The 18,253-nt window shown below is 43.3% G+C and overlaps 1 protein-coding gene across 1 annotated transcript in view; it reads right to left on the reverse strand.

The window, feature by feature from the left end:
• Positions 1-16,592, reverse strand: part of C8H2orf49 (chromosome 8 C2orf49 homolog) — a 71,048-nt gene extending 54,456 nt beyond the window's left edge. The window contains exon 1 of the mRNA XM_078656128.1: positions 16,410-16,592. Within this exon, the coding sequence (XP_078512254.1) occupies positions 16,410-16,526 (117 nt within the window). The 5' untranslated portion in view covers positions 16,527-16,592. The remainder of the gene's footprint in view (positions 1-16,409) is intronic.
• Positions 16,593-18,253: the final 1,661 nt, after the last annotated feature.

Genomic DNA, 18,253 nt, shown 5'->3' on the forward strand with positions numbered 1-18,253 from the left:
CCTCTGTTTCTCCTGTTAGCATCTGCAGCTGGATCCTAACTGGGACTGAATTACTGTGCAAGTTGCCCATCCACCTACATCTGGGCAATGCCAGTCAGCAACAAGCATTAGCAAAGCCAATTAGTCTCGCCTAGACAAGATTAATTGGCTTTTGTCAATGTGATTTTCATCCATGTTGCATAGGGGGTCATCTAAAAGTTTGTTTAAAAATGTTCGGTGACGTGGATCATTGTTGCATCATAGCTCTTTTTAAAATCACTTTCAGACATGTTGTATAGCACCTACTGTACAACATGGCAAAAAACAAGCATTGAAAATGCAATAGGTCTCACCTTTGATTAAGTTAAAGACATTTGCTTTTACACAATACCATTAGCAAAGAAAATGGCTTTAATTTAATCAAATGCAAGACCTATTGCATTTTCAATGCTTGTTAGCAGTTCCCTCTGAGATCTGGACCATGTCCGAGAGATTCACAAGGTGCTGCGCTCACTTCAACTTCAGTTCCCACTACTGAGCCTGATTTGTCATCTGGCATGTGTCACTAGCAGGATGCAGGAGGTCATGAGGCCCGCAGCTTCAAAGTCATTCTCTCTGAAATCCAAGATGGAGGCTGAAACATCAATATTAAGGCCTGAATATTCCAGACTCGCGGCTGGGGAGGAGAAGCCCAAAACGGCACCATATCCAGAACAGCTCTGATGAAAGGGAGCGTCTGAGAGAGAGAGTCAGGTGTGACCTCAGCACGTTGATAATGAACCTCAGCAAATGCAGAAGGTTCAGCATAGTATGAAGGTGGAAGATAACAGCCTGGGGTGAGCCCACCTTCAGCAGCCAGTCGTTGAGACAGGGGAAAGACTGGCACCCATGATTTGCGCAGATGAGCTGTGACCACCGCCATCACCTTAATGAACACCCGAGGGTAAGGCCAAAAGGGAGCATGATGAATTGCAAGTGCTCGTGCCCCATCATAAACTGCACGTAAAGCCAATGGGCAGGCAGGCGGAGACATGGAAATAGGCGTCCTGCAATTCCAATGCTACCATCCAGAATCCTGTGTCCAGGGTAGGCACAACCAATGTGAGCATCTTGAAATTCTCCTTCTTGATAAAGGGATTGAGGGTTCTCAGATCTAAATAAAATGGGGAGAAGACCTTTGTTCTTTTGGTAATCTGAAAGTAGAGGGAATAGAAACCACTGCCTACTTCTGACACCGGAACCCTTTCTATGGCTTCCTTGGCCAACAGATCTGACACTTCCTCGTGGAGCAAGGACAAATGATATTTATCAGCCGGTCGTGAGTTGGAGGCAAAGGTGGAGGGGAGGATTCAAAGGGAAGGGAGTAGCTACTCCGAATAATCTGAAAAACCCACCTGTCTGATGTTATGGACTGCCAGTGGTGGAGATAGGCTGATTCTGCTACCAACTGGACATCCATGATCTTGTAGGGCATGAAAAGGAGGGCTTAGAGGCTGCAGCTGCAAGGGGATTGGTGGTTGTGGCAGACCTCTGGCTACCTGACCCACGGGATCGGTATTAACCGCGTCCTCGCCCCCCGGACAGTCAACCAGGCGATGTGGCTGGAATAGTGTTAGCAAGCCTGAAAGGCACTTCCATAGGCACAAAAGGGGCAATAGGTAGACTGGGGATGACGTGGGCAGCAGAGACCCATGGACTAGGCCATATCCCACGAGTACTTAAGCGTTCCAGCGTCAAACCTGCCTGGTCTAAGAAGAGGCAGTTGCCACCAAAGGGCATGTCCAGGAGGGCAGCCTGGACATTCCCTGAAAAGTCAGATGTTCTCAGCAGGTGTGGCAGCTAAGGGACACCGTCGATAAAACCATTCTACCCAGCTAGTCAGTCATATCCAAACCACAACTAATGGTGAACTTTGCTGTCTGTCTCCCGTCCTTGACTGCCTTAGAGACAACGACCCAGGCCTTCTCTGGGACTTGTCGCAGCACTTGCGCAACCGTGTTCCACAAACTGTGGGAGTAGCAGCCCTGTAAGTATGTGGTGTACATCAACCGCAATGCGAGGCTGGCGGAAGAAAACCTCTTCCCCAAGCTATCTAGCCTCTTGGATTCCCTGTCCTGGGGAGCAGCAGGAAATGCACCATGGAATTTAGATGCTTGGACCACCAAGCTCTCAGGGGTGGGGCTTTGGATGAGGAAATTCAAGTTCTCGTTTGTGGAAAGGGATCAAGACTAGTCTATAGAACTCACATGCCTTCCGGTATTTCTTGCTGTAGAAGCAGAATCCTCCTCACATCCATATCTTTAGTGGAATCCTAATGATTATTCATACTAGTCACAAAAATCTATGCTCTTAGTTACTGGAAAAACTGTCTACTACAGTGAAGTAGATGGTAGTGGGGGCAGGAAGAGACAGCTAGAGGTGAAGGGCCGGCGGATTCAACCCTAAGCCCTAATAAACAATAACAGAAGTGACAGCAAGGCTTTGGTAGGTGAGAGACAAGGAGCAGGGAGACACAGTTGACGAGCTGGTACCAGACACCATTCCGTTTGGAGGGATGCACCCAGCCATACCTAAAGGACTAGCAGCATTAGAAGGAAGAATCCTGAAGGTACATGAAATCAACAATCAGACCTCCAAGCAAATAAAACAGTGGCATCCAAAAATAATATTACAGCAGAGTGGAGTTCTGATGTCATAATACCTCCTTCAGAGCCAGCAGCCAATGTGAAAGTCAGGTGATTGAGCATAATTAATGCAGTTGCAGGTTAAAAAACGCACACAAACTGGATTTCCATTCCTATGGTCTGTTTTTCTAAAACATACAGTGATAAGCATAAAGGGCGCTTTTATGGCCATATATATGCTCTAGTGGGCAAAAAAAAAGCTGAAATCCCATCTCCTAATAGTAAACATATGTATCTGTATTTGTGATACAGAAACGCACGAACTCCAGAGTTTCCCATGCAAATTGATAGAATCAAAGTACACACACTCACACACACACACCCTTTGCCTCAACAAGTCAATTTGCATGGGAAACTCTGGAGTGCGCGTGTGTATGTATCACGGATACATATGTTTACTTATAGGGGATTTCAGCTTTTTTTCTGCCCACTAGAGCAAAGGGCACAAGGTTATCCCACATCAGCCATTGGATAACTTCAGTGAAGAGATGGCATTCTGCTCTTTCATAAGGAGCACATCCGCACACAAATTAGTTTCCTTCTATGTCAGAGACCTCTTTGGCAATGTATTCATTTTGGGAACAAAAAATAATTTTGCTTTTAGCCAATTATCATTTTTCACAGTGGTAAGAACCGGCTCCACCCTCAAAGATCAAGTTTTACAAAAAACTTTTTTAAATAGAACAAGCACTGACGAAACCAAAAGGCTTGTCAGCCAACGCCAATCCTCTCCTGGATTGGCAAGAGCTTGCTTAATCTACCATGGACACATTCAGCAGCCCCCTGAAATTATGTATGCTATTTGGACAAAAATATGGATTTAGGCTTAAGCTTCTAGAGATACGGTTTTGCATTCAAACAGTTGTTCCCTATTTCTGGGTGCGCTTTTAAACCGTAAAAACCAGTTGCACAGGTTTTTAACAGCCACAGAGTAATTCCGGTTATGCTAGGCTTGTTTTTAACATTCCAAATGAAAGTCGAGAGCACTGCAAATGCTTTTTATTTACCAAAGAACTGGCGTAAAATAAAATAAAAACAAAACAATCAAAATAGATTTTGCACGCGTTCTAAATGAGGACAGACAGTGCAATCCCCGCAGTTAGATGTTTAGCAATATCTTTGCACCTCCTTTTGTTAGCATTTCTTGCAGTCTTTTCTCGTCATTTTTTTTAGCTTTTTTCTTATTTTTATTTTTTTAAAGCAAACCTACCAAGCCTATTTTTTCGCCTCATTGTTATAATTTGGTCATTTTCTTCTTTGAGGCTCACATTTCAACTACCCTTACGATGACTTGCCTCAAAAAGCTGTCTGAATAAATAACTTCCTGGTCCAATTCCCTTCTTGAAGAATGAGCCAAAGTAAAGCAAATAAAATGCCTTTATTAAAGCGGAGCTCATATTACTGACCCACATCCATCAAGATACAGAATACCTAGCTAAAATGGTTTCAAGATAGTACTGTATGAAGAAACGACCACCTTTTAAAGCAGGGCTTTAACAACGATCTTCCTGTTTTTGCAATCCTTCTGCAGTGCCCTACAACGTTGACAGCTTCAGGACCTACCCCTGGTTTCAATAGATGAGAATACGGTGGGAGTTAGGTTCAGCAAAAAACCACAGCAAGATGCCAGTACTGCATGGTCCATTTACCTGGGATTAGCAGAGTAGAAACGGCCACAAATGAGTAACTAAAGCTCTGTAGAAGAGGATACTCTGGGTTCCCCAGATGGTTCAGGTGGTTCTCTGCAAATCACAGAGGGGCTAGTCAGAGTTCTGGCTGGGTGGCAATAGGAATTGTACCGCGAGCGCCACTATGGTTTGGAGGTTCTTCCTTAGGAAGGCATCAGCAAAGTTCTGTACACAGCGTCGTACGGTAGGAAAGGAAATACAGAAATGGCGGTGGATTGGAAAAATCACCTTGCTGAGTCAGCTTTCTGCACCACATGGATACAGGAATAATGGGTTCACTGGGTGCCAACTACAATGTTGTCTGCGGCAATTCAGCCCCCCCTCCATTAAGGAAATGTTCTACATACAAAAGGGAGTGCTGAGACAACCAAGACTGAGATGAGCCCACTTTGGCCTTTAATATCTCACATAATGGAGGGTGAGGCTGTGATAATGTTATTTGAAGCATGTTGTGGAAACCAGTAGAGAATTTTTGCAGCACCAAGTTAACTACTTGATCGAGAAGTGATGAAGCATGGGAAGGAATCGACTGAAACCATCAATATCTAGGATGAATTGATGTCCTGCATTTTATATTCTACAGCAGTCCCTATACGAACAAAGCAAGAATCAATCGTCACATTTACAAATGCAACACAAGAAAAGATCCAGAAAGTGGTGATCAGTCAAGAAATGCTACCGAAATTATACATAAGGTTGAGAGGTTTAAAGGCAATGGGAAGATATCTTCAGAAACTGTACTCATAATGTAAAATGCTGAGCGTTTACAGGGCTAAAATTAAGATGCAGGGAACAGTCAATTGACCAATCTGCTGAAAATAATATAAGCCAACACATGGTCTCCCTGAAGAAGCCCAAGCAGTTAAAGACAAACAGAAAGTATTTAGCTTGAAAGTAAAGACTAATAACAGAAGTGATGGCCTTCCTGAAACTACCTAAACTGGGAGGATGGATGGATTTAACGAGAAGACACTAGATTAAATATTGGTCGACATTATGTTCTTATCAAAGTTCACAGAGGAAAAACCCCACAGGCAACTAGGCTAAACAGGTTCTGGCTAAATGAACCTCAAAGGGCAAAGAACCCGTAAACACTAACGGACAGATGTTTTTTTCTTCAGCCTGTGTCTAAGAGGACAACACTAGAAAATAAGACTACCAATTCTAAAAGAACGTTAGCTGAATGTGTGCTGGGTGCAACGTATGCAAAATTTAATTTTAAAAAATGTAAAAAGACTCCCAACTAGAGGACAGTAGTGTAGAGGTCACAAGTGAAGAGGACCGGTGTGGTAGCATTTAAACATCATGGAGCACACTTCACTCTTCTGGGAATAACACAATCTAGGACCCTAGTATGTCTGTGTCCATAATATGCCTTAAATTGTGGGAAGAAGGAATCTCATTGCCCTATATATAGGACTGCTATTGAACTCATCAGTTAGTGTCACTGAACTACTGGATGTATTTACCCACTGAGGAACCATCAATATGAACAAAGCGATCTGCCATGGGAGGGATTAACATACCTGCATTTCCTAATGGATATCTACAGATGGTGACAGTTGCAGAGTTGGAAGCATAGCATGCAGTGACATCATTTGTGGGATGGAAAGATGCAATAATAGTTATAGCATGGTGGAGTCTGGAAGGAAATAATACCCTTTGTGGGCTACAAAAAGTGGGTTTTAATGCATACTTCGAACCTGGAAGATAGGATGCAACAGGAAAGAATAAAATATCATAATTTACAAATGAAATTTGACCTGTCATCCAACGAACATTTTAGTCATCTCCGGGTACACCACAATATTGCTACTCAATATATACCTGTCAGAGAAGTAGGCAGAGGAGAGGCCACCAGAAGCAGGAGCATCAGCTCTGAGACACTAAGAAATTCCATGTTTTCTTTACTGTTGCCAGATCTATCACATCACACCTCCTCAGTCCAGTCCTATGTTCACCACCCCCAAAGTGCATGTGCTCTCACCTCTACACTCCAATGGTGTCCCTCCTGAGCTGCGGGCTGAACACTGAGGATTGCTGGATTGTGCTAAGCATTTGGAGGTCATCGTGCTCAGCATATTCAACATGCACTCGGCGGTGCCGATACAGTACGTGCTATTCACAAAGAAGAACTTTGAGGATAAAAACCAACCTGATAATATTTAAAGGCTGTAGGAACAAGTCATCTACTCAACATACAAGCATTTGCAATGCAATAGGTCTCGCATTAGGAAAGTTTGAGCTATTAGTATTGTAAATGACAATTTTTTTATTTATGTTTTGTTTTTGAAAATAGCGAAATGAATAGCTTTGTCATTTACAATGCCAATAGTTATAACTTTCGCCAATGTGACACCTATAGCATTTGTAATGCAATATGTGTTGTATTTACATGTATTGATATTACAAATAACATTGGCTTTTAATTTTTTCCGTAATTAATACTTAAATAAAAGTTATTGTAATTTATAATGGCAATAGCTTAAAGTTTTGTAAATAACTTTTGTGAAGAGAATGTTCAGTGTTTTTTATTGTGATGAAAATCCAAGAACAGAAGCGAAATATTAACATCATTTTGCTACATTTGTAATAAAGCTTGAAACATTGAGAGAACATATTTGAACCAGGTGTTGTTGAATGGTTGCACAGATTGAAGCTGTGGTGGCGCTGAGCGATGTTGTGATGACGAACGAGTGATGTTGTGGCGTTCAGTGATGCTGTGGTAGCGCATAGTGATGTTGTGTTGCCCCTGAGTGATGCTGTGGAGGTGCGGAGTGATGCTGTATGCTATGCTATGTTTTGTTTTGCTATCCTATGTTTTGTTCTGTTATGCTATGCTATGCTTTACTATCTTATGATTTGATTTGTTATGCTGTTTTTTTATGCTATGCTATGTTTTGTTATGCTATGTTTTTCTATGCTATGCTTTTCTATGCTATGCTATGTTATGCTATGCTGTTTTGTTATGCTATGCTATGTTTTGTTGTGTTTTATTATGCTATGCAATGTTTTGCTATGCTATGTTTTGTTATGCTATGCTTTGTTATGCTATGCTTTGTTATCCTATTCTAAGCTTTGTTTTGTTATGCCATGCTATGTTGTGTTTTGTTATGCTATGCTATGTTGTGTTTTGTTATGCTATGCTACACGTTTTGTTGTGTTTTGTTATGCTATGCTATGCTATGTTTTGCTATGCTTTGCAATGCTATGTTTTGTTATGTATGCTGTTTTGTTGTGTTATGTTTTTTTGTATTTTGCTATGTTTTGTTATGCAATGTTTTGTTTTGTTATGCTTTGTTTTAGATTATGTTATGCTATGTTTTGTTCTGCTATGTTTTGTTGCGTTTTGTTATACTATGCTATGTTTTGTTATACTATGCTTTGTTATGCTATGTTTTTATTATGCTATGCTATGTTTTGTTGTGTTTTGTTATGCTATGCTATGCTGGTGAAGGTGTGTGAGTGTGTGTGAGGGTGAGTGAGGGTGAGTGAGGGTGAGTGAGGGTGAGTGAGGGTGAGTGAGGGTGAGTGAGGGTGAGTGAGGGTGAGTGAGGGTGAGTGAGGGTGAGTGAGGGTGAGTGAGGGTGAGTGAGGGTGAGTGAGGGTGAGTGAGGGTGAGTGAGGGTGAGTGGGTGTGAGGGCAAGGGTATGTGAGGGTGAGAGGGTTGTGAGGGTGAGAGGATGTGAGGGTGAGAAGATGTGAGGGTGAGGGTGAGGGTGAGGGTGGGTGAGGGGGTGTGAGGGTGAGGGGGTGTGAATGTGAGAAGGGTGGGAAAGTGTGTGAGGGGGGTGAGTGTGGGTGAGGGGGTGTGAGGGTGGGAGGGTGAGGGTGTGTGAGAGGGGGCAAGAGGGTGAGAGTGGGTGAGAGGGTGTGTGAGGGTGAGAGGGGGTGAGAGGGGGTGAGAGGGTGTGTGAGGGTGAGGGGGTGTGAGGGTGTGTGAGGGCGTGAGGGTGGGTGAGGGGATGTGAGGGTGAGGGGGTGAGGGTGAGGGTGAGGGGGTGTGAGGGTGAGGGGGTGTGAGGGTGTGTGAGGGAGTGAGTGTGTGAGGGAGTGAGGGTGTGAGGGGGCGTGAGGGGGTGTGAGGGTGTGAGGGTGTGAGGGGGTGTGAGGGTGTGTGAGGGCGTGAGGGTGTGTGAGGGCGTGAGGGTGTGTGAGGGCGTGAGGGTGTGTGAGGGCGTGAGGGTGTGTGAGGGGGTGTGAGGGCGTGAGGGGGTAAGAGGGTGAGGGGGTGTGAGGTTGTGTGAGGGTGAGGGGATGTGAGGGTGAGGGGATGTGAGGGTGAGGGGATGTGAGGGTGAGGGGATGTGAGGGTGAGGGGATGTGAGGGTGAGGGGATGTGGGGATGTGAGGGTGAGGGGGTGTGAGGGTGAGGGGGGGTGAGGGGGTGTGGGAGGGTGAGGGGGTGTTAGGGTGAGGGTGAGGGGGTGTGAGGGTGAGGGGGTGTGCTAGGGCAATGTCAGTAGTATTGGGCATGGAAGTCCAACTAGAGCCCAAATGGTTCCTCCTAATAACAGAAGAAAACGAGGATTGGCCACGACATGTGAAGCAGTGGCTGGTGTTGGCGGCTGTGGTTGCTAAAAGTAATGTGGCAAGGAAATGGGGGGGGGGTGATGTCCACACCTACACTGGAGGAATGCGAAAATGATCTGGACTGATGCTGGCAAGCGGAATTGACGATTTACGAAAGGGGAGAAAATCTGGACTGCATGGCAGACATATCGAGGACTGTAAGAGGGAAGCAGGGTACCAAGGTGAACATTATTAACCTGGCCCTAGATTTGTTAATAGCGGTAGATAAGTGAACTGTAAAAAAGGGATGGATGATGCAATATAAACGCTCTTTGTATATACAACAATTTTGAGGATTAATAAAAAGTTTAAAAAAAAAAAAGTTGAGGACCTACATGCACTTCATTGCTATAATGACACTTCTGAGGCGCCAGCAACAGGTTACTGTTTAATAATCAGCAAAAATTGATAAGGCTAGAGGTCTAGTCATGTCCAGACCACATTCCAATCTTTTTCTAGGCCTTTGTAAACCATGCATTCACCGGCTGTGCGTCTATCAATAGCATCCAATACCTTTTATTGTTTTCTGAACAAAACATTTCAGTTTGATGAATCACAGCACTTCAGGCGGAAGGGGTACAAGTCCACACAACTCTCAGGGCTACTCACTAAGGGACAAGTACTTTTAAAAAAAAAAAAAAGTGCATCTTTAAAATACTGGCGTGTGTGGGAGCAACCCATGCACCATCAGCAAGGGCGAACGTCACCCCAGCCTATCAAGGTTGATCGATAACCTTTTGAGGCACAAGGTCATAGCAGACTTAGACAGCCAACCCACATTGCCAGCCAGGTCATAGTGACCTAAACCTTAAATAAACCAAGGCTTCATCATCCACCTCACCCCAAAAGCATGCAGGTGCGCGACACTATCTTTTTTAGATTGCTTTAAAAAAAAAATCCTCCATTTATGAATTACCTAAGCAAATTTCTGCATTAAATTTCTAATAACACAGATTTGCATTGTAGAAAGGATCTCTATTAACGAGACACCAATTCTGCCGGTCCAACCATGACAAAGAACTCTAATTTTACAGCTTGTGTCACTGCCCATTTTTCAATTTAATTTTTTTAATTAAAGACCATCTAAATGTTAACCTGTAGTATAACAAAACCTCTATATGAATATTTATAAATGTATATGCAATATCGGAACAATGGAAACCCAGCCCCAGAGGACGATGCAACCTGCAATTGCCAAATCATGCCCTACTGTTACAATGCAATTCAAGAGTTGGCCAATGTATACATAATGATAATGTTTGCCGATTGAGAGCTAATGAACGCATCAAGATGCACTTTGAATTTCAGTGTAAGGTCGATTCCGACCTGTAAAAACCAGCTCACCAACCTAGTTACGAATGACTTTTGTCCTCGCTATATGGAACCAGCCAGCCCCGGGGATCCTCCCTGCTCGGCACCCATGCGCACGCGTAACCCCCTCCCGCCTGGCGGCTTACCGTCCCCGGGTGAAATGGTCTCGATCTCCACTCCCATGACGGCAGCTGGGAAAAGAAAAGGGGGTGTCCTCGCGCGGGCTGGCTCTGGCTGGCACCCCGGGCTGGGACGTGCTCGTGATGCCTTGGCGGGGCTTGCTTGTGTGCTTCCCAGAGAGACAGGAGATTGGGAACGCGCGCGCGCGGCCGGCTCCGATCGCTTTCCTGAGCGTGCGCGCGCCAGTCTCTGTCTCCTGGGAAGCAGACTCCGCAACTATAGTATCGCGCCTGGCTCGATGCATATGGCGGCGCGAGACCTAATAAACTAGGATTAAGAATAGGATCATTCAGACTAGGGCACTTACGGAAGAAAGGATCGGTTCTAGAATATGTACAACAGCCATTTGCAACATTAGGTGAGAAGGTTAACAGAGAATTGACAATAGATTGGAGACACACAGAAAATAGTATTTGGGAGTAAGCACAGCCCATTTTGGGCAAGTTGTCATAGAAGCCAGTACGAGATTAGTCCAGTTAAAAAATCTACATTGAGAATATCACTTCTTATCCAAGATGTTACAGGTGGGTATGATAGAAACCCTTATTTTTAGCCACTGCAAACAAAGTGATCGAACATTCTGCTGCATGATAAGGGAATATAGGAATGCCCAAATGTTTTGAATAATGTACACCCAAAAGTGAGATCCTGGAAATATATATGAAAATCGATTCTTAACTGCTCTTTATACAGGCAATTAAGTACTCACTATCAAGCTTGGGTTCTCCACAGTTCCCTACCCTACCAATATTATACCACTTGCCTACTCCTATGTATGTTCCATTCTCATATAACTCTTCATCTACCCCATCTGCTTCTGCCACCTGATAACGAGCCACAGTCTGTCTGCTCCTCAAAAACCCAAATCATTATCTAACCTAGTGTATTTAAAAGATCTAGTTAAGCCCAAAATAAGGGAAAGCTTTGTTAAATTCAATACATTGTTGGTCCTTCTCAAGCAGGCTTCCATCCCAGCATGGACCCCAAGCTGATAACAGCTCCGGAAGATCTGAGAATCATGCTCAATGAGGGAGTTAAACCGGTCCTTATCCTGAATGATCTCTTCACAATCTTCAATACTGTTGCCTATCTCACCCTTTTATAAAGTCTCTTTAGGGTTGCGGTTAGGAAGCTCCCTATACTGACTGAGCTTCTTTATTTGTACCCACTCTTAAGCCGTCTCATTTCCCCTGTTCAGTCCAATTTCAAATCTCTTCCAAATCTCTTCCATGTTGAGTCCCACGGGGCTTCTCATGGAGTTCTACCTTATTCGAATGTTTGTGACTGGCTTCTCCCCTCCTTTACCTTTTATTTTTACTAGTAACCCAACATGCTGAGTCACCTGTGGCTTGATTTCACAACAACAATGACCACTCAAGATCGGTTTTATATGTTTTCTCCTAGATTGGATTAACTTATTTAAAGCTCAATTGTCAGAAGACAGAAGTCGAAATTCTTTGAGATTCCTGATTCTGTGATGCAATGTTATGCTTCACCTTTATTTATCTTATTATTTTAACCCTAAATTACAAAGTTGGCATGATGACATTTTCTTTGTCTTCATTCAGCAAGATTATTCCTCCTCTTCTTTTGCAAAGATGTAAATCATTCCTCCACACCATACGATAACTTCCCAAGTGGGCCATGGCCTGGCCAAAAACTAATTTATGCAGCTCCAAATTATTTAGAATGCAGCATCAAGGCTCACCTAACCAGGTACAAACATCAGATTGTTCTACCCTGGGTGCCTGTCAGTAAAAGAATTACCTTCTAGAGTCACTATCATGTTACCACGATGTGCACAAACGTTTCCCTTTTTTCAGCTTCAGTTTTTAAGGCATAGAACCACTAGCATTGCATTGACCATTTCTTTAAAGGTCTAGCTCCAGGTAAAGAGGCACATTTTTCCAAAAAACCCGTCCCTTTCTCACTCCAAAACAAACCTTATAAGGTATCATTTTATAAGTATAGTACAACTTGTCTCTTTTACACTCAACCGCATGTACTTTGCTTGCCGAGTAGAGGCTTGTGTATGTTCAGCACTAGGATACCTTCTGAGGTCAACCGAGTGCCGTAAAACATTTTTCATTCATGCATTCACATCCAAATATGAGTTCTTAAAATCTCGTCCCTTTTTCATAGTGAGAGGGAAAACAATTCCCTTATGTACGGAGACCCAGTTTTGCTGGACCATTGTCAAGCTGGTCTACAAATGAAATTACAAGATTTTGTAGACATGGCAAAATAAAGATCAATTCCGGGTAAAGTTACGTAATGACGTTCTCCAAAGGATGGGTCAATTTACATTTTTTGCTAAAGTTGGTAAATAAAACATTTCGTGGCATTCGTTTTGGAATCAAAAACTTCTACAGTTTGTGTGACTGCAAGAATCTCCCAAATGCTGCTCTGATCAGAAATAACAGAGCGGGTACAAGATTTAGAAAACTAACCCAACAGTTGGGGTATTCCTTGAGTGGAATCCATCGGGAAGGATAAAGGTCTAGCTTACACTACTCTGAAAGGACAGGTTCATATCATTATGACCGAGTCACAATTAGCATATAGTCCAAATTATTCTTTGTATGATCTGCGTACAAAACTGGGAGCAACGTTAGCTAAAACCTGTACTTCAACTATTTACTAGCACAGATGCCACTCAAGTTAAAGTAACAGATCAGTTAAAGGCTCCACAGGAGGTATCACACTCTCAATGAGGGTGGAAAATGAACTGATAAGCACTACCTAGCCATCTATCTATGCGGTCAGATGAAGTGTGCACAATTGACAAGATTTACCAATATCCAGGTCTGTGACAAAGAATGAAATGCAGTCGCAATTAAAGGCGGTGGTGGGCTTACAATTAAGCAAATTAAACAAACTTTTGGATCTAGAGAACTACCCTTGTTAACAAACTGATGTGCTTGGTTAACTTTAGAGGAAAATTACCGACCGTGTCCAATCTGTTTTCAAGCAACTGAAGAAAATGTGAACATTTTGTTAGGTCTAAAGATATCATGAGGGAGGTGCATTAGAACATTCTATTTCAGAAAATTAAAGCAGTAAGAGGCTTTATAATGAAACAGTCAATACACATCAACTATTTCCACCCCCTACTACTCGCACCATTTCACCCAGCAACCTCCCCCAGGCAGACTCGCCCGGCTTAACCAGAAGCATCCGTATGCTTTTAAAATGAAAAGCTGCAGCATATAACCTAACATCAGGTAGGGCTAACCCGCCTTTTTTTAACCTGCGTCTTAATTTTTTCCACGCCAGGCGGACTCCCTTATTACCCCAAATGAAGCTCCCGATCTTACTCTGGGTCTTCAGTAAACTTTTGTTATGGAATGTTAATGGTACAGAGGAGAAAAGGTATGTCAGCTTGGGTAGAATGACCATCTTTACCAAGTTGGTTTTTCCGTAAATAGTCAAGGGGAGGTTCCTCCATCTACTGAAGAGACTATCGATCTCCTTCACCACCCTGTTTAAATTGAGCTCGGGTATCTTCTCCAATTCCTTTACTACAAAGATCCCTAGGTATCTCAGTTCTTCACTTACTCTTCCTGACCACTCTAAATTCCAACACATCACCTCTGTCTTGGTCTTATTGACAAGAAACCCGGATAAGGACCCATACTCACTCATGCGAGGCTTTTCTGTACAAGTTTGGCGCGCCCAGATTTTTCAAGCGGGTGCGCCTGAAGGTATTGAGGGCAGCCTTGGAGTTATGGTATAGACTTAGAAGGTGCTGGGGCATTGGGTACTATTCTGACAATGCCCCGGTTTGGGATGCGCCGGGAACGCCGGACTGCCTACAGGACAGTTTGGCATTGCCGATAAGGAGGGCAGGCATCACAGTAGGGTCTGAACTGTTAGACTCCGGGGGGATACATCCATGGGAGTACCTGAGGGCAAAGATCGGGCCAGGGCTCTCAAGATTCAAATATATACAGCTAACATCTTGGTATGAGGCAGCAAAGGGGGAGATCAGAGGGAATAGAGAGATCGAAGCTTCGTGGCAATCCATCCTCCCAATGAATAAAGAAATCTCTGTCTGGTATAATAGTATGTTGGAGATGGAGGACCACGAGATACCCCCCTCAGCGTTGGTATGGGTGGGAACCCCCCTCGGGCAGTCAATAGAGTCATTGTACGAGCCATCCCTATTGACCCTGTACAAATATATTAAGCCCGCTTGTTTAAAGAAAAATCATTTCTTTGTGATCAATAGACTATTACACCCCAGCGAAAATTGCAAAGTTCGCCCCAGATCCAGCTCCCAAATGCCCTAGATGTGGAACACCTCTCGCAAGCGACCTACACATATTTTTTGAGTGTCCATCTCTTGAAAAATGTTGGAATGAGGTGGGGGATAACATTCGAGATATTTTTAACATCAATATAGTGATTAACATGCCATTAGTGTTTTTTGGGATGATGGCGGCCTCAGTCAAACCCTCCCCCAGAAGGCCAGAGGGCTATTACTTTATTTGATCCTGCTGGCCAGAAGGGAGATGTGCAGGAAGTGGAGGGACCCTTTACCGCCGCAAAGAGAGGATTGGCTCATGGCTGCATTTTCTATGGCTCGCTTAGATTATGATGGTGCGGAGGACAAGACAATGAACATCTGGCACCCCTTTGTGAACTGGGGTAAGAATCTAAGACTAACTTAATATAAATGGTCCAATGATTACACCAGGGTCCCTTACAAAGATGGGGATCGGTCGGACGACCCAAGCGAGCACGGTAAGCCGTGGGGCCCACAGACTACGAAGGCGGCTTCATAAGACCCGCAGAGGCTTGAAAGGTGAGACGAGGACAAAAAAAATAAAAAATACACATCAACTATTTAGCCGTTCAAACCTTATAGCGTTATTTAAAACTAGTACAATTATTAATGCGATAGTTATGATCCTCGGTGAAGGTGCTCTTTTGTTAAACACAAATAAAGTACTGTTGTAAAAGCATAAGAAATTGCTTTTCAGCAAAGTAAATATGGAGAGCTAACATTGCATGAGTTAGTATCCGGACACAGAGGGGGGGAATACACGCAGCGGTTTAGCAGTCTGGATATCAAAAGCTCGACGATTTTTTAAATCTCTTCAACACTAAAAGCATCTCAGTCCAAACATAACACATAAGAAAACTCTGGCACATTACTTGATTCGAGAAATTGGAAAACTATACAAAACACATAACAGTATAACCTTGAGGTAGCTAAATTTACAACAGTGTGCTACGAATGGAGGTGGAAGATGCATCAAAGTTGCAAAACATACAACAGATGTATTACTGGGCCATTGCAGAAAGAACTTAAGTATGGGCGTACTGAAACGCAGCTGTCGCCATCCAAGGGAATCTGTTCAGATTGCATACTTTACTCCTACATGTATTGACATGGAAAATAGTATAACTCCTAGGATATCTAAATATAGCAGGGTGATGAAAGAGGTGCTGAATGAAAAAAACACGAGGGATATACTTATGAACTAGTCAGAATGTTAAATCCTTGCAAACGAAGGGCATACTTTTAGACACGCAAGTAGAAGACTGTGCGCTTGAAAGGCGCAAATTAGCAATAACGTGCAATCACAAGCGCCCGATTGCTACAAAACAACTAAATTAAATTACAGTGATTGTGGGACGATAAATTAATCTCCCTTTTCTACCGCTGTGCTCCGATCTTAATAGGTGAAGTTCCTCAGGGTACTCGGTCCTACGGCAGCTATGACATGTAAGTAGGCTACAAAAGTAAAGAATGTTCGAATAGAGGAGATTCAACCTAAATTTGTATTTAATGTATGCCCTTTTGCAAACCGAACTGTAAAAAAAAAAATGAAAACTGAAAGTCGACTTTGGAGCCAGGAGTTCTTGTGCTTGGGTGCACAGTTCAGAGGGGTGCGGTTTGAGTGAACAGGATCCTTTACTGCCTGACAGGTGCTGTCGAAGATATGTCAGATGTGAATGATGAATGCTGTAGCATCTTATTCTCACCTGCTCCAATGTAAGCCGCAGGAAGTCTTCGGACAGCAGCTCGGGGTGCAGCAATAACAGGTCCGCGCTGCCTTCGGACGTGCTTGTCCCACTTTTCTCCGCCATCTTTGCCGCCATAGAAGCTGGCTGCCCGGGTCCTACACAACCCCAGCAGCCATGCGCGAAGTTCCGCGGTAGTTCGCAGGCGGAAGTGACGTACCCATTGTTCACACAACCTAGCAAATAAACTAGAATGGCACAGGGTTTGTACTTTGCGGAACTGCTATCAGTAAGCTGAACGTCAGGGGCATGGACGTTCGTTTGGGTATAGGTCGACTGCGAGCTATATTTCTACCGCAGCCTGATTTATAAGGGTATCAACAGTGATGTAATGTCATCAACTTCAATGAAACATTTCTGTACATATTGTGAAATATGACCTCAAAGTTAATCAACCTAATGCAAGAAATTGTAAAAATGGCTATAAAATTCACTTTTCCAGTGCCTAGTGGCTGCATTTGTTTCAACATTAACTATTTTAACATAAATGCAAATTTAACAACCATTTGAGAGTCATATTTTTCCTGAGCCCTTATTACTGTTGTCTTCAAACATTGTGTATGCCAAGCCCCTGTGGAATCCAATATTTCACGGACAAGATGATAAATAAAAGTTGATTATAATAACTGTATGGAGTAAACTTATGTATCATTCACTTTCCCGGAGGCATTACCCTGTTGATGATGAACTGCTTAAGATTCTTTTATAATGTATAATATAATATTCTTTTGATGTATTGTCTTTTATGATATGTTTATCGAATAAAGACTATTTTAAATTGAATTGAATTGATAAATTCCTCTTTATTCAACCCTACACATGCCAACAAACCCAATTCTGACAGGATACTCCCTAATTTTTAAACCAAAAATGGCTTTATATAGCTGTCTCCTGCCTGAAATTGCCTCAACTTCACTAAAGATCTATGGGGAAAATACAATCATCCGAATTTTCTTTTTCACACTTTTCTACCCGTTTTAAAATGTTTGCATCAGACCTGCCAACTCACACAGTGCCATCGTGTGACACGCTCTTGGCTCCCATCACACTGTCACCCGGTGAGGAGCTGATATCAGACGGTAGCAGGAAAAACGAGCAGTGTAAATAGTGGATTTCCAGCTCGTGCCTTGGAGGTACTTCTCGGCACAAGGCCCCACCTCCTCCTCACACAGTGAGAGTTTTGTTCAAGTTGACAGGGATGTTGCATGTATGCAGATAGCCTCCTCTATCTCTTCCGGTCCACACTGTTAGACTTGTCAGCCTGTTAGGATATATGCCAACATTTTACAATAGGAAAGAGGGAGATTTAAAATAAAGAAACTGAAGAATGTATTTCTCCCATTGACTTCTATTGAAGGAGATATATTTTCAGGCGGGAGACAGCCAAAATAAAGCCATTTTTTGCTTTGAAAATCGTGAGTCTCTCACCTGAATAGGGGCTATTGGCATGTATGGTATGTATTAGTTAGTATTCTCCCAAACTTTCTCCTTTCTCCCCTCCTGTTTTCCCAACCCGTATTAGTTGACTTTTAGGTAGGGATGGGAGGAACTTGCAGAATTCCACTCAGTGGAATTCCGCTGGGTTACCTAAAAATTTAGTAGGTTTCCGGGCAGTTTCACGAGTGGTGAATTTTTAGCAATGGCAACATTTCCTGCACTGTACAATCAGTGTGAACGGCACCACGCTGCCCACCAGAAAGCGCTACTTCTTTCTAAAAGCGAGTGGCAGCTTTCTCAAAGCAAGCAGTAGTGACCTGCTGCGACAGTAAGGCGTTCTAGAGTTCGAGTTTCTCGCTTGCCAACTT

This window comes from Lissotriton helveticus, chromosome 8 (assembly GCF_964261635.1).
Source record: "Lissotriton helveticus chromosome 8, aLisHel1.1, whole genome shotgun sequence".
Lineage (NCBI taxonomy): Eukaryota > Metazoa > Chordata > Amphibia > Caudata > Salamandridae > Lissotriton > Lissotriton helveticus.